Source organism: Pseudopodoces humilis, chromosome 10, assembly GCF_049639895.1.
Source record: "Pseudopodoces humilis isolate 2021_Gansu_Grassland_sample_001 chromosome 10, ASM4963989v1, whole genome shotgun sequence".
NCBI lineage: Eukaryota > Metazoa > Chordata > Aves > Passeriformes > Paridae > Pseudopodoces > Pseudopodoces humilis.
Genome location: NC_142209.1, coordinates 2,372,303 through 2,400,160, shown reverse-complemented (window position 1 = coordinate 2,400,160; position 27,858 = coordinate 2,372,303). Strand labels below are relative to the sequence as shown.

General features: G+C 45.1%; 2 protein-coding genes across 7 annotated transcripts in view; one reads left to right on the top strand and one right to left on the bottom strand.

Moving 5' to 3' along the window:
- Positions 1-2,659, top strand: part of CENPL (centromere protein L) — a 5,043-nt gene extending 2,384 nt beyond the window's left edge. Inside the window, exon 4 of the mRNA XM_005528736.3 lies at positions 506-2,659. Coding sequence (XP_005528793.2) covers positions 506-577 — 72 coding nt within the window. The 3' untranslated portion in view covers positions 578-2,659. The remainder of the gene's footprint in view (positions 1-505) is intronic.
- Positions 2,362-27,858, bottom strand: KLHL20 (kelch like family member 20). Of its 6 annotated transcripts, none has more exons than XM_088060239.1 (14): positions 27,802-27,817; positions 26,240-26,300; positions 20,342-20,500; positions 19,167-19,740; positions 15,003-15,161; positions 13,850-13,944; positions 12,532-12,647; positions 11,557-11,740; positions 10,317-10,460; positions 9,989-10,122; positions 8,617-8,825; positions 6,092-6,198; positions 4,719-4,799; positions 2,362-4,633 (listed from the first exon to the last, which is right to left on the bottom strand). In XM_088060239.1, exons 4-14 carry the CDS (start codon positions 19,707-19,709, stop codon positions 4,603-4,605), a joined length of 1,803 nt encoding a protein of 600 aa, XP_087916365.1. In that variant the 5' UTR covers positions 19,710-19,740; positions 20,342-20,500; positions 26,240-26,300; positions 27,802-27,817; the 3' UTR covers positions 2,362-4,602. The 6 variants fall into 6 exon arrangements, with proteins under 6 accessions (XP_087916365.1, XP_087916364.1, XP_087916363.1 ...); XM_088060238.1 differs by lacking the exon at positions 27,802-27,817 and adding an exon at positions 27,604-27,621; XM_088060237.1 differs by lacking the exon at positions 20,342-20,500 and having other exon boundaries at positions 27,802-27,858.

Here is a 27,858-nt window from a genome sequence, read left to right as displayed (position 1 = left end):
AGAAGACTCCTTCACTTGTAACCCTTTTCATAAAGGTGCTGGTCTTTCTACAGAGGTATCTCTAATATCCTTCAAACCATGGACCATTAATCCTTCAAGCAATACAATATTTTATTCTGAGTTAAAGAACAGTTTGTGTAAATGCAGTTGTTTAAATTTACCCTATGATGAGCAGTACATTGCTTGTTTTTATCTGTAATAGCTTAAAACTGTATGAAACAACTTTTTCTGTTGCAGGTAAGTACACAGTGATATCTCAGGCTTTCTGAAGGGTGCTCTTGTGGAATGTGTGTTGTGTAAATTCAGTTATGGCTTTTCATAATGGGATAGAGTTCAAGTCATATATATTCATTATGGGAAAAGTGTAAGTACCTGAAAAGCAACAACAGAGCAGCTGAGTAAACACACAGAACACTTGGTAGTTTCCTTCCAACCAGGGCTTCAGGGTGTGGGAATCTGGCAATTGCAATTGCTGCTTTGACAGGCTTTTTTCTCTTTCTTGCAGATTCTACACAGCCAATACCTGCCTGGAGTGCTGATGCTACTGACTGAACTCGCAATCTCTCAGATGCAGTGAGAGCCATTTCAGTAGCTCTTCATACTAAAGAGGCTTTCTGTTTGGACAGTCTGTGCTGAGAAAGCACCAGGAAATTCTCTCCTGCAGCATCTTCTTCCCTCTCATTCCAGCTGTCTGCAGTTGGACTGTAACAACAGCACTTGGCAGTGTAATTCCATGCTGTGCACAGCAAAGTCAAGCAGACATTTGGCCCTGAATAAGGGTTGCAATGCAGACTTGTGACAGCTTCCTGAGCAGCTTTTTTTCCTCAGTCACTCATTTCATTTATGTGCAGGTATCAGCTCAGAGACAAACACTGCAAATTCTTAATGCAACTTGCTGACAGGTATTTATTTCTGTGCTTCAAAGTTAGTTTTCACTGGACAGCCTAAGCTACACAGGCCTTGGCTAAACTGTGACTACTCTTGGGCTAGTCTCTGCTAGAAAAGGATTCTGCTCTAGAATCCAGGGCAGAAATACCCAGGTTTCTAATTCCCTTTTTAGCTTGTTAAGGATACTTGGTAATGGTGATAATGTTCATGTATGTTCTAGCTGGGCATGAGATTGGACACAAGGCACTTGTCAGCCTGTTGGTCCTCCCAGGCAAGTTAATAGATAGGAAAGTGAGGTGTGGATAAGCTTGATAGTTACTAGGCTTTGTTGTGATGTTTGTCATCTTGGATGTAATCCTGTAGGCCAGAGAGCTCTCAGGGTTAGAGCTGTGGGCTAGAATTTGATGTTGGAACCCTCCCTTCTGGAACAAGTAAGAGTTCAGAGAGACAGTGCCCAGTGTCTGGCTAGACATTTAAGGAGCACAAAGTAGCACCAGCTAAGAAGTTTTGTAATACAGTTATAAATAAAATAACTTCCATCTTTTGTCTTAAGGAAAGACCACCTATGCCTAATTAAATATCTCCTTGCATGGAGCTTATATCCAACTGTAGCTTACCTGACTAAGCCACCACTTGTTACTTAATAAATGCTTTTATAAGCAGCAACATTCCAACTCTAGTTTCTTGCTTCTCACTTGTGCAGCATCTCTAGGAGCTGATTTGTGTCCTATGACCTTCTCCTAAATAGGGATGCAAGTTTCCTCTCTTTTCCCAGTGTAAAACTGCCTAATATGACATAACTGCATGCCTAGTTTCTAACCTATTTCCAGAATTAAACAAAGAAAACATGCACTTGGATTTCAGATTCTTTACTAGTTGAAGATGGATCATTTTTGCATGTTAAGGTTGAAGTCTGTGGTAACTCTTACCCTGGTAATGAGCAGCTAAGTGATCTTCTGAAGGTTTTGGCAGCTCAGCAGCTACTTTAACTATCACTTCTGGTGCTTTAGTTTCCTTTTTTGAAGTATTTCAAAGTTTGCTATCTGGAGTCAGAAGAGCACTGGGCAAAGGAATACAAAGTCTGGAAATAATTGGCACCTTTATTTGGTTTGAAAATAGGAATGTTACACCCAGGGCTAAGTTTTAAAACTAATGCTCAGCTCTTCCAACAAATTTGCATAAATAATCTCTAAAAACCTAAATTTTCATAGATTTTTTTAACCTTTTCCTTGTGTTGTCCTATTTGATAAATGCAGTTAAGTGAGCAGAGAGATTTAGCCAGATAGCACAGATGCTTCCTTCCAGAAAAAGCTGGTTCTGAGTGATGTGAATGGTAACAATAAGCAGCAGAGTTTTAAGCCTCTTTTATTGGGATTTATCTGGAAAAAAAAACCCTCCAGCATCTTTGTCCACATAAACTACAGAAAAACACCCCTCCTCCACTGCTTTCACCCCAAGGAACAAACCAAGAACGGCATAGAAGAAATTTATTAAGATAGCACTATTTATACAAGTTACTCATGCTAGAAAAAAGCATAAATGATACATGTAAACATTTGTTTACAGAATACTTGTTTTCCTTGTAAAGGTGCAAATGATTTTCATATGTAAACACAAGAATACCGACCTTTAGGGGGAAAAGGGTTTTAAAAAAAGTTTTAATGTCCCATTTATGACTGTAGTGTATTTTTTACTATATTCAAGCACATTAAAATCTGAGTTACATGAATCAAACAAAGAAGTTGAAGAACTTAAGATGACAGCACTGCTTTTTTCATCTCAAGAATTTACAGGTCTCTTTTTTCAAAATCAAATTTAGTAAGGTCCACAGTTAGATCAGGTGCAAAAGGTCATTCTTCCACACTCAATAGAAATTACAGTACGAACAGAACTGTTGAGTCTTGAGTTCTTCCCTGCTCTCCCCCCACCCCTGGGTGACTCCACAGTTATTCACAGTGCCAGCAAACAGCCCTTCCCCTCCAAACTCTGAAATGAGCCTCACACCTTTCCCTGCTCTAACCACACACAGGCAAAGTGCACAAAAACCACTCAAAGAGAGGGCACCATCCGTCATGGTCAGGAATTCTACAGACACAGACAAGAGGGCAGCTGAGATGAGGCTGGTCTGAGCATTTTTCCAGCAGGAAGGAGCTGGCTGTGGGTCTGCCCTTCCAGTGAGAACACAAGAAGTGGGTGTCAAAATTAACAGATGACACCTGCACCCTGCTTCAGTCAAGAACTGATATCGAGCAGGCAACAAGAGGAAAAAGGCTTTTAGAAGTGAGCTAGAACTGGTTGGATTTAGGTTCTATCAGTGGTTGCAGGAGAAAGTATCCGTGTGGGTGTAGCCTAACTGTATTCCACACCCATCTTGCATTATTCCTGATGAACTGTTAATGTTTGTAACAGCTGGGAGCTGGGTGCAGTGTTCTCCCAGTCTTCACAAAGTGACAACTACACCCAGCCTAAGGGGCGGGTCATCTCTGCCAATGAGCCATCAAGGACTTCCCAAAATATCCTAGGACTCATAGGATTCCGTCATTCCATTGGGAAACTCCCCACCCTGGAGGAGGGGACTGAACATTCCAGCCTAGATTTTAAGGGTCTGTGACCTGGGGGGTTGGGGACTCAGACACAACCACCACCACTGGACATCCAGAGAAGGACCAGGACCAGCACTTTTAACAAGACCTCATCCATCACTCCAAGGGGGGCTGCAAGCACTGTTTAACTGGTACTGGTTTTAAGCCAGTCTTTCTGTATTCATTGTGTTTATTGTAATCTTTCTATTGAACGGGAACTCTGACTTGAAATCTCTCACAGGGTATTTGTGTGGGGTTAATTCCTCTCGCTGGTTCACCTTCAAACCAGCACGGGTTCACATACAGGAGAGAGGAGAGAAAAGCTGAACTTTTGTACAATAAAAAGGCATTGTTTGAAATCCTTCTCCTCTCACCCTTCTGGGGTACTTCACTGATTCAGTCGAGCGATGAGAGTTCCAGTTCTGAAAAGATACTCAGAGCACCCATCCTCACAGCTCTCCTGTCCTCTAAGAGACCCCAAATCATACCACAAGGGTTGGAACCACAGTAGCTGGCAGGACACAGCCCTGCCTAAACCACCAGCTGGTCGAAATGCAAGTCACACATATACATATATATATATATATACATATATGAAATACATATATATATATATGCACACACAGAGATGTATATAAAAAGCTGGAATCATCACTGTGAGCGATACAAAGAAAATACATGATACAAATCAAATGAAAAAATAAATATATTCTGTGCACAGAAAAGCTTCTGTGCAAAGGTGGCACCTTGCAGGTCAAGTACTTTTTTTTTTTTGAAGCTCTCTGTAAATAAGGCAAAAGCAATGTTTTCTGTATCACTTTTTCTCTTTCACCCACCAAACAGCTGCCATATCCACTGCTCCCACAGCAGGAGGGAAAGCAGGAATCCCTCCTCCTGGCCAGACTCCCAGTACAGAGTGTAGGCTCTACTTCAGCATCCTTTACGCTACAATAACTGTTACAGTTTGGTTTATTCAAAAAATGTAGAACTATTTAGAAAAAATACGGACATAAGCAACACTTCTACTTTTGTCCAGTGGTTCCCTGGAGTCTGACAACGTGGTCTCCCGCTGGGCACACTCTCACAGAAGTCAATTTTTATAATTCCATAGAAAGAGTTCACCGGCAAAGAGTTACATTGGATCTAGACCGTGCATACTAGAGCTGCAAAGAGGTCCAGTGTCAACAAGTCTCTTCAGTTTTTTCTAGGAATGAGAAGGCAGGGGACTCCCTCCCTCTGGAAGCTTACCATATATGAGATTCACAGTGTGTCATTTTGATAACCCCCACGCCTCCGCCCAGCCGCCGGTAGTTCATCCCGCCATACAACCTGCGGAGACAAAATTCCATTCACACGCTGGGTCACATCCTCCATGGGATCACCAGCCCCTGGGAGCTGCCATGGGAAAGGCTGAACCGTGTTACCATCATTAATGTCTGCTTAAAGTGGGCTGTGAAGAAGAAGTAGTTGTGGAGCACGCATCTTTCACACTTCAAAAGTAAACAGCTGTACTTGCTCGTGCCCTTCTCTCTCAGAACAGGAACTGCTGCTTGTTTTGACACCAAATTTCTGTCAAATAAATACTTCCTGCTCCCTGTCTGGTAATGTGCAAGACAGAAGAACTCTGTAGGCTGCAGCTGACCTTAGGCTATGTTTTGGGTAACACAGGACTAGGCTTAGTCCTCACAATTCAACTAATTTAATTTATATTTCTAAACCCCTACATTCAGCTGATGCAACCAAGATATAACACATCCCAAGCACCATCTGTTGACTGCAATGGTGTCTGCATTTCATTGGGATATCAGACCCCTACACACTCCAGCTGCATATTCCCCTCTGTGCCACTGGAGTCTGCTGGCAGGAACAGAAGCAAGTTCTCCCAACAGCTTTGTTAAAGCCAAATTGCATCAGAATCGTTTCTCAGTCTAGCTGCACAAATAAAAAATATCCTTGAGATAGAAAAGAAAGAGAAGACCACAGAAGCTGGTCACCCACACTGAGTTCAGTGAAGAAAAAAAAATCACAAGCTAGTAATACCTTGAATAATCTCCCAAACTGTGTGAATGCCTGCCAGGCAGTAACTCCTAACTCTGGACTGTTACAGGGAGTAGCTGAAACCATTCCACTAAGGAATCTGATGTATGTACTACTCTTTCCTCAACAGTTCACAAGATCCTTATATATAAAGGGTTAATTTTGATCAGCAATTTCATATTATTTGTCTCAGCTCGGACATTCTTCCAGTGGCTGAATCTTGCTGATTTAAAAGGGAAAAACATCATGTGCTTGAAGTGTTTCAGCTCCTTCAAAAGGATTCAGAAATCACTGCCTCAGCTTGAAAGCAAGAAGTGAACAGGCCAAATTCTACATGGTGGCTGTGAGCTCCTTCTGCTAAGGACAAGCTCAGGGAAGCAGGAGAGACTCAGCCCAGAATGAAAAGAAGGGGAAAACTGGGATATTTTGTGATTCTTTCTTGCAAGGCAAGAAACCAAAATGGGAGCATTGTGATGGTTCTACCCCACTCAAGTTCTCTGCTATGGTGTGTACCACATTCCTAATTTGCCTGGGACAGCTCCAGCTGGATTTCACTGTCTGACTGTCACCCAAATTCAAGTTACCTCCACGTGTTAGCGTCTGGATCAAACACCTCAATGGTCTTCAGGTACGTTGTGCCATCAAAGCCCCCCACTGCCATCAGCTGTCCATTCACCACGGCCAGGCCAACCTGCAAAACAGCCAACAGACAGCAGCTACTTAGCTGGGATGTCCTTAAATGAAGGGTTAAAATGAAAATATTAATAAAACTATTTAATAACCATGCTTGGTGACAGGCAGTCTGCAGGGGAGGGCTGGGTTTTTTTTCCTTTAGGCACAAATAAAATACCCTAAAAAATGAGACATGGAAAGTTAAATGTGTATCTCAGAATAGAGAATCTCTCAAAGAAAAAGCAAAAGGTTTCCTTTATTGCCAGCTACAAGAAGTAGAACCATCTGAATGATGATAAATACATGAGAATCCAAACCTTTTTCATAAAAAAATTACGTTCTGGACTGAAATTCTTCCCCAAGTAGAATATCTACCAGCCCACAACACTTGGTTACAGTAGCAGAACCACAGGTGAGCCCCTGATCCCAAACCTCTCAGATTGGGGCTTGGACCATCTGTAAGCACCTTGACCTCCAGACTTTCTATTTAGCCTTTCTGCAGAAGCAGAAAATCACTGAAACATCAAAAACACGATCACTTCCAGTGGAAAATGTGGAGTGTAACAGAGAAAACACACTGCAAAATGGTCCCCTGTTTTGGCTTTGAGGGCAGGTGTTTAGCAGTTTCCATAGAAAGCAAAAACAGAAGCAGCTGATAAAAAGTCAATGTCTAATGAGAAACTAAAGTGGACAGTGTTGGACAGCTCACTCTGTGCGTGGAGAACAGAAATGAATATGTGCTCTCTGCCTCCAAAACCAGTGGTTGCTCAAACTGTGATTCATCCTTGCCTCACCAGACACTGGAACACTAACACACAGACAGCACTAACCCTCTCTTCACTACATAATCCAATATCTAATTATAAACATTCACATCATTTGCATCTCCCCAACCACGATGGCTACGGAAAACACTGCAGTAATCGATTGTTCACAAGAAAGCACCACCATCAGCAGCTGATGGGAACACGCTGTCACAGGATTCAGTGAGGAGAGGCAACAGCCTAAGTGAAGGCCCAGGAACCCTGTTCCCACACACGCCTCCAGGCAAGGAGAGTCTGCTGGGAATATGTATCTAAACACGTGCTAACCCAATTTCCCAGCTTTTTCCTCTGAGCAAGTGGGTGTTTTCACCTCCTTATTCATCCAGAGAGATCCAGGTACTAATTTGATAGCATCTTTCAATGGTATCTCACACCAAGTACAGCTATGTCACCCCTAAAAGCTCCTCTGCTTCAAGCTTAGCTGACCACATATAAGGGCCCAAAAATATTTAAGAACACCCTCAAATGACTCATTTCCCCATCCTAAACAGCTGTTTGTGGCGTGACTTGGCTATCTCTTCACCCTGTAGTCTTGCTAGAGAGCTTTTCTGCAAACCTCTTCCCTCAAAGAAAAGAGGTGAAGATGCAGAGGAAGCAGGAGAGCCTCGTGAGAAGGCTGACACTTTTTTTTGACATAATTGTGTGCCCTCCTCACAAGCAGAGTGACAATGACACCCTGCCCTGTGCCCTCCCCACAAGCAGAGTGACAATGACACCCTGCCCTGTGCCCTCCCCACAAGCAGAGTGACAATGACACCCTGCCCTGTGCCCTCCCCACAAGCAGAGTGACAATGACACCCTGCCCTGTGCCCTCCCCACAAGCAGACTGACACTCTGCCCCAGGCTGTCCCCACATGGTGACAAAGGGAAGCAGGGGTGGCACCGGAGCAGTGCCTGGATGTGACAAGGACAGAGGGGCGAGCCCGAGGGACATGGGGGATGGCCTGGGGACAGGAGCCATCCCAGAGGGGACAGGAGCCATCCCAAATCCCAGTAGCATTCCCAGGGAATGGCTGTGGAACCAAAAAGTCTGTGACTTGGGTTGTGACCTCTGTCCCAACCCCATCCCAGGGATCCTGACCCCAATCCTGGGGGACAGATGCATTTCCCAGGGGTCCTGGCCCCTTATCCTGAGCATCTTGACCTTACCCCAATCCCGGCCCCACAGAAGTGATCCCAGGGGTTCTGACCCCAATCCTGAAGGTCTTGACCCAATCCTGGGGGTCCTGACCCCAATCCCAGCCCCACATAAGCAATTCTGGGGGTTCTGACTCCAATCCTGAGCATCCTGACCCCATCCCAAGTGTCCTGACCCCAATCCCAGCCCCACAGAAGTGATCCCAGTGATTCTGACCTCAATCCTGAAGGTCCTGACCCCATTCTGGGTGTCCTGATCCCTATCCTGAAGGTCCTGACCTCATCCTGGCCCCACAGAAGTGATCCCAGGGGTTCTGCCCTCAATCCCAGCATTCCCAAGGGTTCCAGCCCCATATTCTGGCAGACACAGACATTCCCAGGGGGTGCTGGTGGTGGCACTGGAAGGGTCCCCACCCTCATCCCGCTGTTCCCAGCCCCACATCCCTTGGTGGACGAGCCCACCAAGCCGCACTCACCCCGCTCCGCCGGGACGTCATGGCCACCACGGGAGACCACTGGTTGGTGCGTGGGTTGTACCTCTCGGCACTGCTGAGCTCCGTGGTGTCATCCCTGCCTCCCACGGCGTAGATCATGTCCTGGTACACAGCACAGCCCAGGTGCTTCCTCCTCGTGCCCATGGGGGCTATCGTGTGCCAGCGGTTCTCCTGGGGGTTGTAGCGTTCCACTGCAGAGGAAGGGAAAGCCCTTTGGTCAGCAGGGCTGGCAGACAGAGAACTTTTGGATCCAATTTGTACACAACAAAAATGCCATGAACATGTTTGTTCTCCCTTTTCTTCCAAAGAACTCTTGCTAGTCTCTCTCCTGTCTCTGCCATCAATCACACTCAGATCTTCACTCGAGAGGGAGCTGGCAGTGCTACAAACTGAACTGCAGCAGTTTTACCTTTGGCACCTTCCTTCCTGGTCACCAGCCGGCTGAACAGTGAGCCAGCAGTGTGCCCTGGTGGCCAAGGAGGCTAATGGCCCCTGGCCTGGATCAGGAATGGTGTGGCCAGCAGGAGCAGGGAGGTTGTTCTTCCCCTGTACTCAGCACTGGTGAGGCCACACCTCGAGTGCTGTACCCCTCAGTTTAGGAAGGACATTGAGGTGCTTGAGCGTGTCCAGAGGAGGCAACAAGGCTGGTGAGGGGAACACAAGCCCTACGAGGAGCAACTGAGGGGGCTGGGGTTGTTTAGCCTGGAGAAAAGAAGACTCAGGGGTGACCTTATCACTCTCTACTACTCCCTGAAAGGTGGTTGTAGTCAGGTGGGGTTGGTCTCTTCCTCCAGGCAGCAGCTGACAGAACCAGAGGACACAGTCTGAAGCTGTGCCAAGGGAAATACAGGTTGGATATTAAGAAAAAGTTTTTTACAGAAAGAGTGATGAAGTATTGGAATGGTCTGCCTGGGGAGGTGGTGGAGTCACCATCTCTGGATGTGGCACTCGGTGCCATGCTTTGGTTGAGGTGTTAGGGCTGGGTTGGACTTGATGACCTTGGAGGTCTCTTCCAACCTTGTGATTCTGTGATTTCTACAGCAAAAGTGGCTGCTGTAGGAATTTACAAAAAATAAAAAAGTGCTTGCAACTGCTATGCAAACAAGCTTGTATTCAGGATGTCCTTGTATTCAGGGCATACTGCCAAATGAAGCACTGAGAAAGTAAAAATATGACACACAACCAGGTAACAGGGGCTCACAAGTCTGGAGAGTGAGTTATTGTACGGCAAAACAATATTTAAAGAAGAAAAAGCTCCACAAACTGATCACTAAGATATTCAACAGCCATCTGGGGACATGATGGGCTCCAAGGACAAGCCCTGACTGGGATTAAGGGACAGCAAAAGGCATACCAGTATTGAGAGGAGATGTTCCATCAGAGCCTCCCACAGCATAGAGGAAGCCTCCCAGCACAGCCACCGCCACTCCCAGGCGCCTGGTGCTCATGGAAGCCACTCGAGTCCATTTGTTTTCTTTGGGATCATACCTGGCAAAAGAATAAACACCAGAGCTGAGTGAAGTGCTGACATCTTCACAAAGGGGCAGGAAGACTGACTTTATTCTCCCCAAACAAAAATCCCTATCTCCTCTCCAGCTCGTCTGCATCAGCTGCACCCTCTAAGAGAGCCTTTTTCTTGCCGTGCCCCACTCTTCTTTGGCTTTTTTGTAATTAATATGTACCTCTCCACAATGTTGAGACAAGAGACACCATCCTGGCCACCCACAGCATAGAGGTAACCTCCAAGAACTGCTACTCCAACACTGGTCCTGCAGGTGCTGGTGGGAGCCACATCACTGCTCCACTGATTGGTCTTTGGATCATACCTGGAAAAAAACACACCAAAAAGCACAAATTACCTGCTTAGGTCTGCTTCAGACTCTCCCATGCTTGGGAGCTGTACTAAGGCTGTGAAACTTGCCTATCCTGAGCTCCAACTGCAACACAGCTCTTTGTAAGCTGGATAAAAGCCCTGAAGTGATACAATGCATCCAGCATGTGTTATTCCAGGGATGTTCAAACTGGAGGCTGGGATGAATCAAGCTGAAGATCAAAGGTTCTGGTTCCTGAGAGAGACTGGCTGGCGTGTGGTAACTTGCAGCAAAGAGCAGCAGCCAGAGTTAACTCTGCTCTGCTCCCTGCAGTTCACACAGGAACTCAGCCAGCACTGGGACTTCCAGATAAAATAAGAAGGAACAAGAAGGACTTGGGAATGCAGAGACAAAGAAATACAGTGCATAGCAAGGAAGTGCAGGATGTGGGAGATACAACATTAGGGGTCATGATTTGGGAAGTTGGAAGCATTCAAGGAGATAGGTGGAAAGAAGGGGAGGCTCAAGGTGGGAGAAGGTATTTGCACAGCTCATTGGGTTTGTTACAGGGCCAAGATTAGGAGTAGTAGGAGAGCTTGAGTCATGTGGCTTTCAGGCATAGGAATTGTCCTATGCAGCTCCCAGAAACAGGAAGCTTGGTAAAACTTGTTTGACTTTTATCTTTCACAAGCCTAAAACTGACCCATTTTCCTTCTTCTGTCTATGTGCCAAGGTTCCTTAATTCTCAAGTTGCAACTTCACAATAAAATTCCAGGATCTTTCCCTCAGTATCTAAGAAATGCTCATTGTAACCTCACCTTCCTCTACAAGGCTAAAAACAAACCTGCAACTGGAAGGAAGGTTAACCAGGATCACCACTCCTTCCAACAACACACCCAGACCCATCTCCTAGAGATTCCTTCCTTATCCAGAGGCTTTGGCTCATCCCATTAAGCTGGGATAACGTGACACAAAGCGTTCTGCACCAGGGGTGTGCAAGGCAGGAGGAAATGAGAACACACTCGGCAAAATGAACTCGTTCTTAAGAGGCTGCACCCAGGTTTAAACATTCAGAGCTGAAATTCTGCACAGGGGCCTTATGGAGACCTACCTTTCCACACTGTTAAGATAAGAGGAGCCGTCGTGGCCTCCCACAGCATAGAGGAGGTCGTCCAGGACGCTGACCCCGACGCCACAGCGCCTCTTGCTCATGGAAGCCACCATCCTCCACTCGTTGGTCTGGGGGTCGTAGCGCTCCACGCTGGAAATCGCGTCCCCGCTGCACCAGCCCCCCACTGCAGCCAAACACCAAGAACAGGGTCACAAAAACACTCACAAACTGCCTGTGCCCCTGGCACAAATCACCCCTTCAGACTCGTCTCTAAGTCACTCCCTCTGAGGTTTGTAATGCCAAAATAGAGTGAAAATTTCAAGAGAATGAACTGAAGTTTGGAAATGCTGCGGCACTCACAGCACCAAAGGAATCATGTGAGTAAGAAAACGTAAGTTAACTCAAGCTTTCAAATATTAATGCACAGGTCACATCAGAAATAGGTTGTGAAGACTTCATGGGAACAACACCACCAGAAAATCCTGCCTGGAGTCTCCTGGCTTAAGCCAGGAGGGAAAAATACATCAGAATCAGAATATCCTCAGTCGGAGGGATCAAAGTCCAACTCCTGGCCCTGCACAGGATAGCCCCAAGAATCCCACCATGTGTCTGGGAGTGTTGTCCAAACGCTTCTGGAGCTCTGTCAGGCCTGGTGCTGTGACCACTGCCTGGGGGAGTCAGTTCCAGTGCCAGACACTACTGTGGTGAAGAATCTTTATCTAATAATCAGTTTAAGCCTCCCCTGACACAGCTCCAGGCCATTCCCTCGGCTTCTATTGCTGGTTACCAGAGAGCCAAGATCAGTGCCTGCCCCTCCTTTTCCGCTCACGAGGAAGCTTCAGAAAACCACGATGAGCTCTCTTCTCAGTGTCTTCAGGCAGAAAAGACCAAGAGATCTCAGCTGCTCCTCACATGGGCCCCTCTAGGCCCTCCACCATCTCCTGCTGGCACCACACACTCCTGCAGGGCACACACCTGCAAACAGCACCTCTCCACAGCGGATGGGTTTGCGCGGCCTCGTTCGCGGTCCCTGCATCAGCGGCCGCTCTTGGGGCAGCAGCAGGTAGTTCTTGGCTTCATCCACCAGATCCCTGTGCAAGACAGGAAAATATTAACCCCCAGAGCTCAGTCTCTGGAGAAGGGGCGAATCGGAACTGATGGGAAGAGCAGCCAACACTATTCATGCACCTCAGGTATTCACCAGTTACACGAGAAGAGCGTGAACAGCTCTGGTTAAATGCACTCTGTCACCCAAATACTCATCGGTTGTTTACAAGCCACTGACACAGTGACAGCAGCAAACCAGCACCAGTGCTTGGCCAGAGTTAATAATAGATATAGCTTGCTATAAAAAGATTGATAAAAAAAAAAAATACTATGACAAGAGATTTGTCAGGCTTACTACGCAGAAAAGAAAAACCCAGCCTGCCTCAAGCTAAAACTTAACAGTCAGTGGTTTTGCCTCAGAAGAGAACAGGAGTTGGAAAACACACAAATACATAATACACACATGACCAATAGGTGGAGATAGTACCCTTCTGATGAATATTTTCTCCATCAGCTCTGGCCAGCTCACACTGTCCATCCATTCATAACTTGCCACCTGGACTAATCCTAATATTCCAAACCCTTGAATAAAACAAAAAAGAACAAAAAAGTCCTCCTTCCCTCTACAGATGTAGAATTCCCCCAGTATGAATGCTTATTCAAGAAGAGAACAATTTAGCCTATGCCCTGATCTTCTTTACCATATGCACAAAATAAACCATGTGCTTCGTGGGTGATGCAGAACTCTGTAGAACCAGAAAGGTGAGACTCATGCCATAGGAGGAGGAAATGACATCTTCCCTGCATTATCCTTGTGGGAAAGAACAGACTCTATTCCCAGTGTCCAATACAGTTATCAAAGTGCAGACATTCTACACAGAAAAAGTACTTTGGATCCCACTGAGATCATCATGAAAGCCATGCAAGTGCTAAGCTGTAATAGAAGGCCATGACTAGAGAGGGGGAGAAGACGGGCAAAATGAAAATCAATATACTGAAAGGTCTTTTACCAACAGTTAAACTTCACACTCAAAGTCTGCAATTTCACTGGAAACTTGAAAGAACAAAACAACTTCTAGGGCACACTAGTGACTATTATGCAAACAGAAAACTATTTTTCTTGCTTCTCCTATCCTCCCAGCTGCCAAAGTCGAAATTGTGAAGCATCACCCATTTACCAGTGACAAATGAGCACGGGTTCAGAGGACAACATAATCCAATTCTGTAAATGGCTGAGGAGATTTACCTGCATTCCTCATCGCTCTTAATGAGTGGATCAGAACCCACTGTACCCACAAGAAACTTGGGACTCAGCAGGGGCAGGCGGACGTGCTGCAGGACCTAAAACACAGAACCGCTATGGTGAAACCACAGATACCCAGAGAGATGCCAGAAGCCACATGGAAAGCAGCAGAATTTTAGTTAAATGTAGCTTGTCTCACAGCACATTTGCCTTTTCAATGTTCCAGTTTAGATACCCAGCAGAAAATCAGTGTTCAGAAAGGGACAATCCACTGGATCCATTGACAGCTGAAAACAAGGTCACAGCTAGAAACCTTTAGAAAATGACAGATGTCAAGACATCTGCCTGAACAGTAATTAAGTTAGTGGTTTTATCAACCTCTCTTAAACCTGAGTGGCATTGCAGAGTGGATGAACAATAAGAAATAACATGTCTTTCACAAGGGTTTAGAATTTGAAGGCCCAACCATGTACAGACAGAGGCAGACAGTTATAAAAGCATTAAAAGCTGCCTTGAGAAGAGCAGCTTTTTCCAGTTTGGTTTGTTTACTTAAAACCATTTTCAAAAGCTTTCCAGTAAATAAAGTTGCATTTAATGTCTCTTTCCAAAGCAGAAACAGCGAGGCAGGCAGATGCTCACCTCTTTTGATCAGCCAGCCTGAGACTTCAGAGGCTTTGGGCTGACAGCTTTGTCAGAATGGGTTCTGCTCTGTGAAATGCCTTGGCTTAGATGAAGCATCACATTCCAACAAAACCATTCTGACAAGCTCCTCTGTAACATCGTGAGGGCTGAGGCACAAATCAAGCAGCAGAGCTCAAAGAAGCACCGCAAAGCAAGACAAGCCTTTTCTTCTCCACTGTGGTTTTGATACGACTCTCCAAGCAGTGCAGGCAGGTTTGTCTGGACAGACTGCTGGAGTGAGCTCGTTTGGCAAGTCCTAGCTGGGAAAAATCCAGCAAAGCCCCTAATGAAGGTCCTAGCCAGTACAGCTTCCAGCCTAGATGAAGGGACAGTGCAAGCCACCTAACACAGGTGGGAGCCAGAGAGAATTTTGGTGGCTTTACATCATTCAGAAGCGCTCTGGCACCACCCTACCATCCCTCATTCCTCTCCCCGTGGATAAAGCAGCCTGCAATGTCACTGTGGCTAAGATTACCTGTGGCAGCTGGGGTCTTCTCTCCTGGATGCTGTACTTCACCCAGGCCATCACGGCGTTGAACACCTGCTCTTCGCTGCGCACATTTAACTCGTCACTGGATATGATGTCTATGAGCTGGTTGGCAGGAAGCAGCATGAATTCCTCGCTCTCCATCACCTGGGAAAGGCAGAGGAAAAAGGAAGGGAGAGAGGACAAAGCATCAGAGCCATTCACTACTCCAGCACCTCATGGACTGACCCAGTAAAAAGCCAAATCCTCATCAGCTCCAACACCAACAGATGTGAAGGGTTTGCTGCACGCAGCATCCAGCAACATAAGAAGACACTTCTAGATGGGCATGCCTTTTACACCCTTTAACACTTTCAAAGGGTTAAACCACAGAAGGCACTGATCAGGTTTCAAAATCCAGGAAAAACAAAGCCTTTGTTTAAAATCAGTCTCCTTGTTTGCAGTGTCTAATACATAAAGCAGAAATAAAACCGCAATAAATACGTGACTACAAAGCGGCACTGGAGTGCAGAGATCCACGAGGAAAGCAAAGCAGAGCACAAAAATAACAGTCTGAAACAAGTTACCAGAGGCATTGCAGAGAACACAGAAAGCCTGATTTGTGGCAGAACAGAAAATATTTCAGGAGACTCATCTGATCCTGCCTCTTCCATTTGCTCTAAATATACACATGGAGTGTGCAGTAGTCGAGATGCACTAAAGAGGGAACCAGAGCCTCAGAGCCCCTAAGGACTGATCTCTTGTGAAAGTCAAGCCACTGACACAAACACATTAATTCCTTCAGCATCCAAGATAGCAACCAAGTTTCTCAGGAGGCCTTGGCTGCTGCTGGAGGACTGCTCACACAGCATGAGTCAGTCAGACTGCCCTGGGAGCTCACACACCACCACAGCTCCTGCACACACACCAGGCAGATGGGAAAGGTGCAAGAATCAAAATTAAAACTGGAGAAATGGCCTGACTGATAACTGCCAGCTTGCCTTCCCTGAAAGCATTCCTAGTCTGTAGCCTGCAATTTCCAAAAGGTTCAAGGATTGAAAACAACTGAAAGCTGGCTTGTCCTTATCATCTGCGACCACACTAGAATTCCACGACTTATTTCACAATTTGCTGCATAAATTAAAGAAAAACACTCATTTGACGTGATCATCTCAACAGCAGTCACCTGTGCAGTCCTTTTAATTACCTGAAGAAGTTATTTAAAGGCACTGAACAAATATGCAGGGATTGCCAAGTTACTGACAACAGAAAATATTGTAGAAAAAGAACAGAGAGGACAATGAGATCAGTTACCAGACTTGGTTCTTGGGTACACTGAACTTTTGGGGACAGTAAAGGCCACAACAAGGCTGGCCCAGACACTCCTTCAGCCTTTAAGCAGAAACTGGATTGGTCATTAAAGATCTTTATCAGCTTTTTTTCCACAGTCTCCCTTCCTCCTTCAAAGCATATGTGTAAACTTGAGTCTGATGGCTTTTAAATGCAGCTTCAGAGTCTGAAACCAGCAGCTGTGGAAATTCTTGAGCTAAAGATGCTCATCCAGTCTCTCCCTTTGACCCTCAGGACAACCAGTTGCATTGATGGCCTCACAAAATTCAAAGCACTCAAAGCACTTCTTTAAAGCAAATTATTACTACTGTGCAACTTGTTAGTTTACATATTAAAACAAATTATTATTTTAAATGCTTTGGCTTGATTTGGCTTAATTATCAGGACACTCATAATTACCTGACTAATATTAATGGTCTATTCGACTGACTTGCTTAGTGGACAAGAATTGGCTGGACTTCATTTCCTCTGCAGCATTCCTGTACATCAGTGCTTTTACAAACAGAGAGAATTCATGTCAGACTACACAATACAGAGAGCAATTTTTGTCTGTTGATAAAAGCACAAGTCGTACGTGCATAAATATAATTTATCCCGTCACACAAATGTCAAGAGACAAAAAAAAAATAAAAAAATAAAAAAAATACAAAGGCTGTTCTTGTACAGTGAATTGTTAATAGAGCCATTTCACATTATATGCACAAAATCCACGAGGGGTTATAGGCAGCAAATTAAATTGGGAGGAATGGAAAAAAACTGAAAAAACATTTTACCAAGAAGTTAATGATGTAATGCAGCAATAGACATAAAAATGACTAGAAGCAGAGGTTAGCACAGCAGAGGACATGGAGCAATTCAAACTGCATTCAAAGTAACTGCATGGGTTGGCCTGGTGCCTGCTGCTTAATATTTCACGTTGCCATCCAGGAAATTCCCAGCTCACGTTCCCTTCTGGCAGCTTGGAGGAGCAATGACCACACAGCCTCTGCTGTGGAAGGCAAATTTTTTATCAGTTTTCAACCTCCACAGTGGAGGAAGGTTAAATAGACAAGTGCCTGGCTTCCCCCAGTGATCACCAATCCACTCTCCAGATGGCAAATACTGCCAGAGTGGAATACAATCCCAAGGAGCAGCACCACTGACGTTGTCTGCAGAGAAACAGTGGAAGCAAAAGAAGTGATTATTAAGGATGAAGAGCTGCAGAACTCCTGGGGCACTGAAATGGACACCAAAACCCGCCCAGGCCAAAGGAGTAGTGCTCTAATCTAAGCCTCTGTTTTCCAGAGGCTGTGTTTAAGTTAAGTCAATTATAATTTGCATCATCCTCGAGGAAGAGTGTTCTTTTCTCTTTTGCCTTCGTGTGCTTTAACAGGGATAAGGAGGACAGAAAGTTGTCTTCAAGGGGCTGCAAAAGAAAAGAAGCCCGTAGCAAGCAGCTCTTAACAGCCAGCTGCATGTATTAGTGCTAAAACATTTTAAAACAAAACTGTCAAGCTGCTAAAATGTTATTTAGAGGCTTGTAACCATGGCCTACTCCTGTAATAAGATCAAATAACCAGTAAAACAACCAAGGACTGAAAATAAACAACCATCTGGATAGCATCTTGCTCTCCCCATCCCAAAAAAAAAAGAAAAAAAACCCAGAAGAAAAGATGTGCAGAGCAAGCACAGAGCACATGAAGTGGCCAGCTAAAATGTAGGAGTCTGGGAAACCACCAAGTTCTACGAAAAACAAACTCATTTTAAACAGCAAATTCTATTTGGTTAAAAAAATATATATTTAATTGCAGCTTTTGGAGTAAACTGATGTGTCCATAGTTAGATACCAAGAATTGTCTTCACTGTGTCCAAGTCGTGTTCTGTTGTGTTGCTCCCACTCAGGTTTTTCTCAAGTACTGCCTGACTGAAATTAATCCAATTTAAATCTGCTTCTTGCATGTCAGAAAAAAAGAAAAAAAAACCACAAAAAGAGACAAGCTGCCATCACTCACAGCACTTCCATACTGCTGCTTCTCTGGGGAAACTAAATTAGCACCAGGAGTTCCTGGAGTTCCTCCCTTTGGAAAGGATTTCCCTGTGAAGCTGGTGGGAAGAGGAGATTTTTCTGCAGCAGTTCAGTAAAGACCCACTCTTCTCTGACTATTGCTCACACAATCCTTAATTATTATGTTGATCCTTCTCAGAACCAGCTGCTGGCTTTTTTTTTTCCGCCAAAAAATCATCTAGGCAGAATTAACAAAGGAGAGAAACTTTATAAAGGTCAGCTACAATATTACACATCTGAATTATTTTCAGACAGCTTCTGCTGAATAATAGATGCAAAACTCTAGTTCTGCTACAACAAGGGATTTGAAGACTCCCCTGAGGCAGGCTCACGCTCCCCCAAACACCCAATCCCAGAGCTCAACATCAAATATTTTGGGTTCTATCGATGTGTTGTCCTTACTTTTTAACACCTGCCTCCCCTCCAACCATGTAGAATCCAGAATATTTCTGAAAGAGGAGTGGAATGTCAAACCATTGTGCAGGCAAGACAGATGCAATGCCAAATCCACCTGTGCCCATGACCTTGCCTCTCACATAGCACTCACCACACATCTTTCAGGGAAGAAATGCTGTGGATCACATACAAACCACCGGTACAACACAGTCCTGCCACCTCTTTCTTCCCCACTTAACATCTGGTGCCCATCACCATCAGGGCACAGAGCAGGTGTGTAAAGGCAGGATTTGGAAAAAAGGACCAAAAGGAGAGCTGCTGAAAGCTCTCACAGGTCACGTTGATGCATTTTCCATCACAATTCCAGCACAACAGCTCCTTACCTCCTGGAAGTTGTGCTGTGTGAATTTGTCGGCAATCCTCAGCAGTTCACGGCACGAGTGAGTGTCAGCAAAAGCCCGGATACCCAGGCAATTGGAAGGGTCCAACTGTCTCTTGAGGAACTCACAGCAGGCCTCCTGGATCTCGGCCAGCTGGAGAAGGCAAGCAGCTGGCAACAAGGTCTGGACATTTCCCTCTTCCACAGTGATCTGCGAGGTGTAGGCGAAGTCGATGAGCAGCTCCATGGCCCGCTCGTCGATGTCCCTGATCACGACCTCCGTCTGCCGCGACTCCGCCAGCTCCCCGGTGAACATGGCTCGGAAGTAGGGGCTGCAGGCCGACAGGATCACCCTGTGGGCGTAGATCTTCTTGGCCCCCACTACGAGCACCACATCGCAGAGCTCCCGGTGCTTCCGCAGCAGGTTGATGACCTCCAGGGTCTGCCGGGGGTGCTTGTCGGAGATGTAGGGCATGCGCGCGGGCTGCGGCACCCCTTCGGGCAGCTTGTTGGGGTCTCCGAGGGTGCAGCGGCTGGTCACGTCCATTCCGGTCTCTCCTGGGCGAGTGCTGGCACACCTGCAGCGCAGGAGATAAAAATACACCACCATGGTCAGGGGATCCCAAAGCCAGCTGCGCTCCAAAGCTCCGCAGCTCGCGCCGAGCGGTGCCCGTAAGTCCACGCCAGGACGTGAAAACAAGCACGTGACCACATGAAAGAGGAATCCATCTCCTAGCAAAGCTTGCTTAGAAGTAAACAAATGCCAACTTGCAGCAGGCTTCTATTTATTGCTATTTTTATACGCTTTCTATGACACACGGCTGTAATATCCAGCTACACATACATATTTATGAGCTGAACCTCGCCGTAGCCTCGTGTGGCAAAGGTACATTATCCCCATTTCACAGAGTGACTCAAAGCACAGATTAGCTGACTTACCCACTGTCAAGCGCTGGAGTTTTCTTTGACAGAGCTGGAGATGGATTCCCATTGCAAAGAGCTCCAGCTCTGTGATTTAACCAAACTTCCCCGCTCTTCTACCTGAGTTTTTAATGGGGTCACTCATCACTGTAGTGTCTGAACACACTGAAGTGTCACATAGACTTCAGGAGCTCGAGATGGCCTGCAGACTACCATGAGCATCTTTCAGGTTCACAGAACACCCATTTTAATCATCACCTCTTCAATTATTTTTGAGTTATGGAGGCTCCTGACTCAATCCACCCTCCCTGGCACGTGTCAAAAGAAGGTTAATCTTCCCCAGGAATGGCGGAAGGCAGGCGAAACCACATCAAACCAAACAGGAAAAAGATCAAACAAGTCTTCACCACTATCAACCTACCAAAAAAAAAGGAAGAACAGAAAAGTCAAGCTGGTAACTTTAGAGGAGAAGAATAACTTTAGAATACATAAACTAAATTACTGGCACAGAGAGGAAACACAGTGTCTTCCCAGTTCCACATGTAATTAAAGAAAAACCAGGACACTGCTGCCTCTTCCCACATCAAAGGAAAACTATCACTTAGAAAAATTAAAGAACATTGAGCAAAATATCAGAATATTGATGGTTTATGGCCACTGGAAAGGTACTGAAAGACCCAAAACATGCTGGCCACTATCAGTTTTTCCCCAATGCACTGGCATTTGTGAGCTGTCACTACCTCACCGTTCCTATTAAGAGTTAAAAAGAAATCAAGCTTGGCTTTGCCACGGCTCAATGCAATTTGCAGCAGGCTTGAAGGAAAAAAAAAAAAAAAAACCTCACATCTTTTCCCCTCATTATTATGTCAAATGCACTTTCTAAGCACTGAGAAACCAGTCTCTTTGCAGCAATTCAAATTATTCACTTGCACCTTAGCCTGTTTTCCCATTCCCTCCACACCCTCTCCTTGATCATCATATTCAGATGTTTTAGACCATTACTTCTTCCTCCTATCTTAGTTACACAGATCCAGCTGGGGCTCCCCTCTGGGTTTTGCTGCTTGCTCCTGCTCAGCCTCTGCACCTTAAATGCCTTGGGTTTTTATCCCTGTTCCATCTTTTTTACATCCATCACCGTTCTCCTTTCCTGACACCTCTGACAAATCCTTCTGCTGTTGCACTGCCTCTCACTCCCCTCCACCCACTCCTGTCCCTCACAACCCAAATTCACCTTTGGGGGGTTTGACAATCCTTCTCAAAGCTCTGACAAGTTCCTTGCATAAACTAAACTCCCCTTGCAGCAATACACACAAACCACAATTAATGGTACCCCTACAAAAACCCTAAGAAACCTTGGCTGAAGATTAATTTACCTAATTGGCTTATTTTCATAGTCCTTAGCAGCCAAGGCCAGAAGGTAAGTAATTTAATCCCTCTACTAAAAGATGGAGAAAGGTGGTGACAAACGTTCCCCTGCAGAGTTTGGCTCTTGCTAAGCAAGCTAAGTAGATTTTATTGTGCATTAAGTGTTTTGAACTATGTCAAACCAACCCTTGGAAAGAAAAAAAAACAACACAATAAGAGCTCGTTTAAGACACATGGTACTACAGTTCTGGGCAGTCTGTCTTGACCAAGCTGTCAGTCAAAGCACAGAAGAAGCATTCTTCAAATAAAAACCCATTTCATGTAACTAGAGCTCAGAAGAGATGGTGCACATCCAGGACAGGACATCCTTTTGGAAAGCACACAACCTGTGACACCTGTAGGTTTTCCTCAAAGACATCTCCCACTAAAAACAGCCCTAAAGCAGATCCCAGGGTGGCACAGGTTCTAAGCACACACAGATTGGATTAAGGCCATGCTGCCAGAAGAAATACACAATATTCCTGCCAATCCCACAGCCCAAGACTCCCTGCCAACGCAGGACAATGGGATGTACCATCTTGTGCCACAGGATTACCTGGCCAGGTTTAGGCAGTAGCCCTTGCCTTCCCTAACCAGGACAGAACAGGATTTTCCTGCCCAAATGAGGTCCTGCTGAATACATCTTTAACTCACTGAAAAGGTGTCTGGTTAGCAAGAACTGAAGTCACTCCTGTAGTGTTCCCACCAGCATTTATCTGAGAGCCCGCATTGTTCCCAGCCTCCTTACTCCTGGGGAGAAAGTGCTGGTTAATGATTAAAAAAGACTGAATGGATGGAATAAAGAGTAACAACCAAACCAGAGCTCACGATTCATCCAGAACTTATCTTTAGCTGGTGCAGAAGCCAGTGATCAATTGGCTTAAGAATTTCCAAGCTGGATCAACCCAGATGCTTGATGTGAAGCTCGGTGGGTTGCTGCTACACACAGGCACACAAGTGTGAATTTAAAGGACACATCTGCTGGCTGGTGTCTCCACGAGGATCATAATTCCACTGCATTATGTGTGCATTATGCATAAATATGCACAGAGAACGAAATGATGAGTCAGTAGCTTAGAGGTGTGAAAGACAGAAGGCAGCACTTGATTCTCACATGGCAGGGGAGCTGCCTCCCCACACACAGAACTCAGAGCTGCTCCTGAATAGCCAAGGTGATTAAGGAGGGATGAGGATCCAGAGAAAATGTGTGTGTGCTCGGATAAAACACTCACACCCAGCTATGCAGATATTCTGGGATTAGCTTCCATCAAAATGCAGGGCTGGGGAAATCAGCAAATACAATAGGATTAAGAAAGGGCTGACAAAGGATCAGTTTTTGTAGCACACTGCTGAGAAGTACAAATGGGAACACAGGCAGTCTGCAACACTAAGTCAGCTAAATAAACAGGCTGCTCTGCCTCCATTTTATCCTGCTATGCCAGGGCCCAAAACTTCATTCATTATTAGGGGCATCTATGAGACATCCATCCTTACAGCAGCTCCTCAAAGGTTCAAAAAAAATACCTGGTAACACACACCTACGGAAAATCCTTTCCCATGCTGTCACAAGGGCATCTTAACTTTCAAATCTGCATTTTTTTAAGACATTGTGTGTTTTAGCACAAGATTGCAAACAGGCCTTTAACACAGTTCAGCAGAAAACAACAGGCTGACCTAAGGCTTATGAAACACATCTCAGGCTAAAAACACCAACTGAAATCCAAAAATCATACATTGCTGGTGTGGATTTCAGTAGCAAGAGATTTTAGTAGCAAATAAAAATAACAAACCAAATGGGTAGTGATTTCTGTCAATACCTTGATTTGAAATTAAGAAATAATTCCTATACTCATTACAGAGGTGCAAGAACAAGGGCCATTGATTTGGCCCAGCCTTTGGCAACACAAGTCACCACCACAACACAACAACCAAGTAAATGGAAATGCTTTATTGTGGCATCAGTACTCTAGGAATTAAGTTAGCTAAAAGTCTGACTATCAGGAAAAATGCCACTGATTCATTTTCTTGCCTAGCTAGCAAGGTTTCAGTAAGCTATCTCAACAAAGTTATGCAAGCAAGCAGATAAACCTGACTGAAATACTATTTTACGTTACACAAAAGGAAAACAGCAAGGATCTGGTGTATTTGCCCTGATTCACGTTGCTCGGTTTGATTTTTACTGATCAAGCCCAGAAAACTCAGTTTCACCCTGACTCATTCCTGGAGTCTTCCAAAACCTTCCTGAGCCTCCTGTAGTTTGTTTTGGGCAAGAGCTATGTCCAGGTAGTTGGATAAGCTCCTGAGTGCACCATCAGGATCTGAAACCTCCTTCCTCCTGCCAGGTCTGGCTGCTCAAGCCTGCTCTGATACAGCACTGCTGTAAGCTGGGAAAAAGCTGCCAGGAAAAAGCTGGGTGAGAAGGAGCTGGGAGAGCTTCCCCAGTTGGTTTGGGAGCTGCTCAAGCCCTCGTGCCTGAGCTATGTTAAAGATATGTCTGCACCCGACTGCACCTACCCATTCTGAGCTGCTGAGCTGATTTCCCTGCTTCCTTCCTCACCCCTACTTGCCCGAGGAGCCCAGGACTCCTGGCTGGCCCTGGCCATCAGATCTGTTCTGCCCTCCTTGTCTGGGTGCTGTTGGGACCATGTCCTTCACTGAGAGATCCCTTGCTTTTCCCTTCAGCAAAGCCACATTCTCTTGCTTCTCCCTGAGAGTGAGCAAGAACAGCCTGCCACAACCACCCCTTCATTCCTAATGCAGGGTAAATCCTGATTGCAGCAGCAATTCGTGTTCCCTACTATAATCTTGACAGGAATAGCTGGAATTCCTTGTCTGTTCAAGCTGTTCCTCCTCCCCTCTGAATGCCATACACATTTGATACCATCTCACCGTGTTTATTAACCCACTACTGGCCAAGCCCCACTCCTCTCTGTGCATTTCCTACCACAACCCTCACCTGTGAGGTGTTAAATTGGCTTCAGAGCCCTGAGTAAAAGGATAAAAGAAAGTGCTCTGCCATCTGCTTAGCTGGAGTTCATAGGAAGATCTGTGCCCAAAATCCAATCAGGAACCTTTTATCATTTTCTGCTAAGACAGGCAAGAGGAGGAGAACAAACAGAAATTTTAACAACCCACGCTGAGGCCCTTAAAACAAGCAAGTATATTCAAGAACTGGAGTCCACAGCTCACAGCAGAGATGTGCTTGTCAGGCCAGGCTGCAGCAGTAATAAAAAACCTCCACTTCTTCAGCTCTGTGCTGCTGCCCACCACAAAAACTAAAACTGTCTGAGTGGCAGACAGAACTTCCACAAAAGCAAGTCCAAGGCCACAAACCCACATAGACACAGGAACTCCAGCATGTGAATTCTCTGCCTCCATGCAGAAAACAGCAGCCATGGAAATGAGTTTAGAACATCAATTTCCCCATCAGGAACACAAAAAGTAGGGAGAAAACAAGAACACAAGCCAATCTAATCACCAGTTTTATGTCATTCTGCCAAAACATATTGATAAATGGAGCACAACATCAAAACCTAAAAAGCTGTGAGTTTATGTTGGTTAAGATTTAAACAATCTCCACTGAAAGCTACGATGAAAGAGAGCTCATCTGCTATTTAATCCATCTTGGAGGAAAAGGAATTCACTGTAAAAGTCACATACAGCTCCTCATAGACCAAACCACATTTCTTATCATGGTAAAACTGGCAATACTCTGGCTCAGTGATGCTCCTGTTATGTCCCAGGTTTACCCACTGCTGCAGCAGCGGCACAACAAATTAAATTAATGAAAATCCATTTAATTAAAACACCATCATGCCATTCTTCAAGGGTTTAAGTGACTACTTCTTGCCTCCTTACACAGAACCCAGGCTAATGGTTTCTGTGGCTAAAAATGTTCTATATATTCATCTATGGTTACAAGCCTTGCCTTACATGAGTGAATACAGATTTACCCACAATAAAGTTTTCCTTCTTTCAACATCCCAAAGAGCACAAACAGACCAAGCAAGCTGCATGAGCTCTCTCCAATTCATTTAGAGGTGAAGAACTTTAGGCAACTTCACTTCCACGTAGCCTGCATCATGTACAGAAATGTATCTGCTGTTAAATTTTGCTGTGGGATTGCCATCAAGCAAGGAAAATCAACAAGAACTAGCAGAGAACCCTGTTTGCAAACCTGTCATCGTGCTGAATTACTGTGACAACTTTTTATCTATATGAGAGAGAATGTTTTTGACACAACCACAGCAAGAACTCCCCTGAATTAAACTTCAGCTGCATCTCCAGCTCATTAGAACTGAGGCAGCTGGCATCCATAATTAGAAAAGGAAATCTCCTTTTCACCCAAGACCTCACCAAACCCCTTTCGTTAAGGGAAAAATAATGCCCCTTGGAAATCAAGTGTAAATTTATTCCCAGGCAGTTTATTTTCCACAGTTTGAATACCTAAGTAATTAAATACTGAATTTTAAATATGACAGTAAATGGGGGAAGTGGAAAAGGGGATGGACAATTACAGTAGCTTGTTTTCCACACTCTTCCTGAAAGACACCTGGTCTTGTAAATGTTGAAAACTAAATACATTTAAGAAAGGACTAAAGAGGAATGATTTATTTCCCAGCTCTCCATAGCCAGGCTTTTTTAAAAAAAATCCAAAACCACACAACATTTTAAAGTCCAGGCACGTACAAAACCAACTCACATGATTTATCCTATTTGGGGAAGAGAAAAATAATTGTTTTTGTGTCTTACCTGCGCATTGGCTTTCCGTCCATGCACCGTGAAGAGAAACCTTCACCCTACACTTCAAGACCTGATCCAACAGAAAAAAAAAAAAATAAGAGGAAAGAAAGGTGATTTCTGAATCAAAAGAACCCTCTTTCCCCTCTTCAGTCTCCCTCTAAAAGAACAGAGCTGCCCACAACTACGTACAAAGGTGCCTTTAAGCTCTTATCAGTTATAAATTCAGAGCCCAGCTCAACAACACCTGGACTGCAGAGAATAAAGCAGAAGGAAACATCACCAGCATTAAAAATATTTTCACCACGGCTGCACAAAGATTCCTCACCAAACAGAACACACACATTATAAAGTCAGCAAACTGCCTGCCTCCCTGAATCCTTAAAACTATTCTACCAAAGGCAAAGATATCTGAAGTAACAGGGTGCTCACTCTCACTCCCTGCTCAGAGCCAGGAGGTATCTCTCCCTCACACATTTAGCAGAGATTTAAGGCAGGCTGGCACCTAATAAACAGCACAGTGCTGCTCACCAGCTACACTGCAGAGCCAGAATTTGATAGAAGATAAAACTTGTGTCTGGAAATTGAAGATAACTGTGCCCCAGAGGTAAGAGGGATGCTAATAATGCTACTATATCTGCAAAGATGAACGATGCTGCCTGATGCTCACTACACTTCCACTCCAAATAGGCATTTTCTGAGAGTAGTAACAGTAGCAAACTGCACAGGCCTTTCATATTCAACCACTAACTTCTAATTCTAATGTAAATTAACCCTTTTTACAAAGGCATCGCTTGCCCCAATTTCATTTTCGATAGCTATTCACTTAGGAATACATTTAATTCAATTATTATTCAAAGCAGTAAGCCTAACTTTTTATGAAAAAAAAAAATTATTAAAAGAACAGAGAGGTGTTCTGCTTCCACACTGATAGTCACAGGCTTCTACCCCTCCAGAAACGGGGTGAGAAACGGGAAACCACTGAACTATGGGAAAAGCAATGACAGAATGAGAATGAATTAAACCTTAAAATAAACACAAGCAGCATTCAAAAGAGGGGAAAAAATTAAATTTAGGGAGAATAAGATCATTTTTGAAAGACTGAGACGGTCATATCGGAGCCCTGCATCCAACAATAAGCAAAATATTTTTGGCACAATTGAAATTAAACTACAGAAGTGTTACAGCTGTGTTTGGCTACGTGAAGGAGAACCTTATTTTACACGCAGCACTCCCTAGGAGCATTATCCCAGACACACAAGCGGAGCTAGCTAATGAAGAATAAGCTCAGACTTGCTGTCTGTCGCAAATTACTCGGGTTCACAGCTCCCTGCAAATAAAGCAAGGCAATTCCTCCCGGTTAGGGCACCGCATACCAATTCCGAGGCGAGCTGCGACCGCGCATCCCCGCATCCCGCCGGGGCACCGCCGGCTGTCCCGTGTGCCAGCGGCCCCCCGGAGCTCCTGGCACACCCAAGGGAACGTGGACGAGGCTATTCTTAGCCCCCCGATTGCATCAGATTTAATCCCCTTAAACCCACGCTAAAAGCAGGCGAGGAGGGGAAAACACACACAGGCACAGGCGCACGGACAAAATAAAGGCATTTAAACCGCGCTGTCCGCGGGGCAGC

Excerpts from the sequence above, each read along its gene's own strand:
- KLHL20 (XM_014257585.2), bottom strand. The coding sequence starts at position 19,772 with ATGGTGGTGTATTTTTATCTCCTGCGCTGCAGGTGTGCCAGCACTCGC. Across the intron at positions 11,741-12,531 it reads TGGAGAGGTGCTGTTTGCAG|TGGGGGGCTGGTGCAGCGGG; the intron begins GTGTGTGCCCTG and ends GTTTGGCTGCAG. Across the intron at positions 6,199-8,616 it reads TGACGTCCCGGCGGAGCGGG|GTTGGCCTGGCCGTGGTGAA; the intron begins GTGAGTGCGGCT and ends GCTGTTTTGCAG.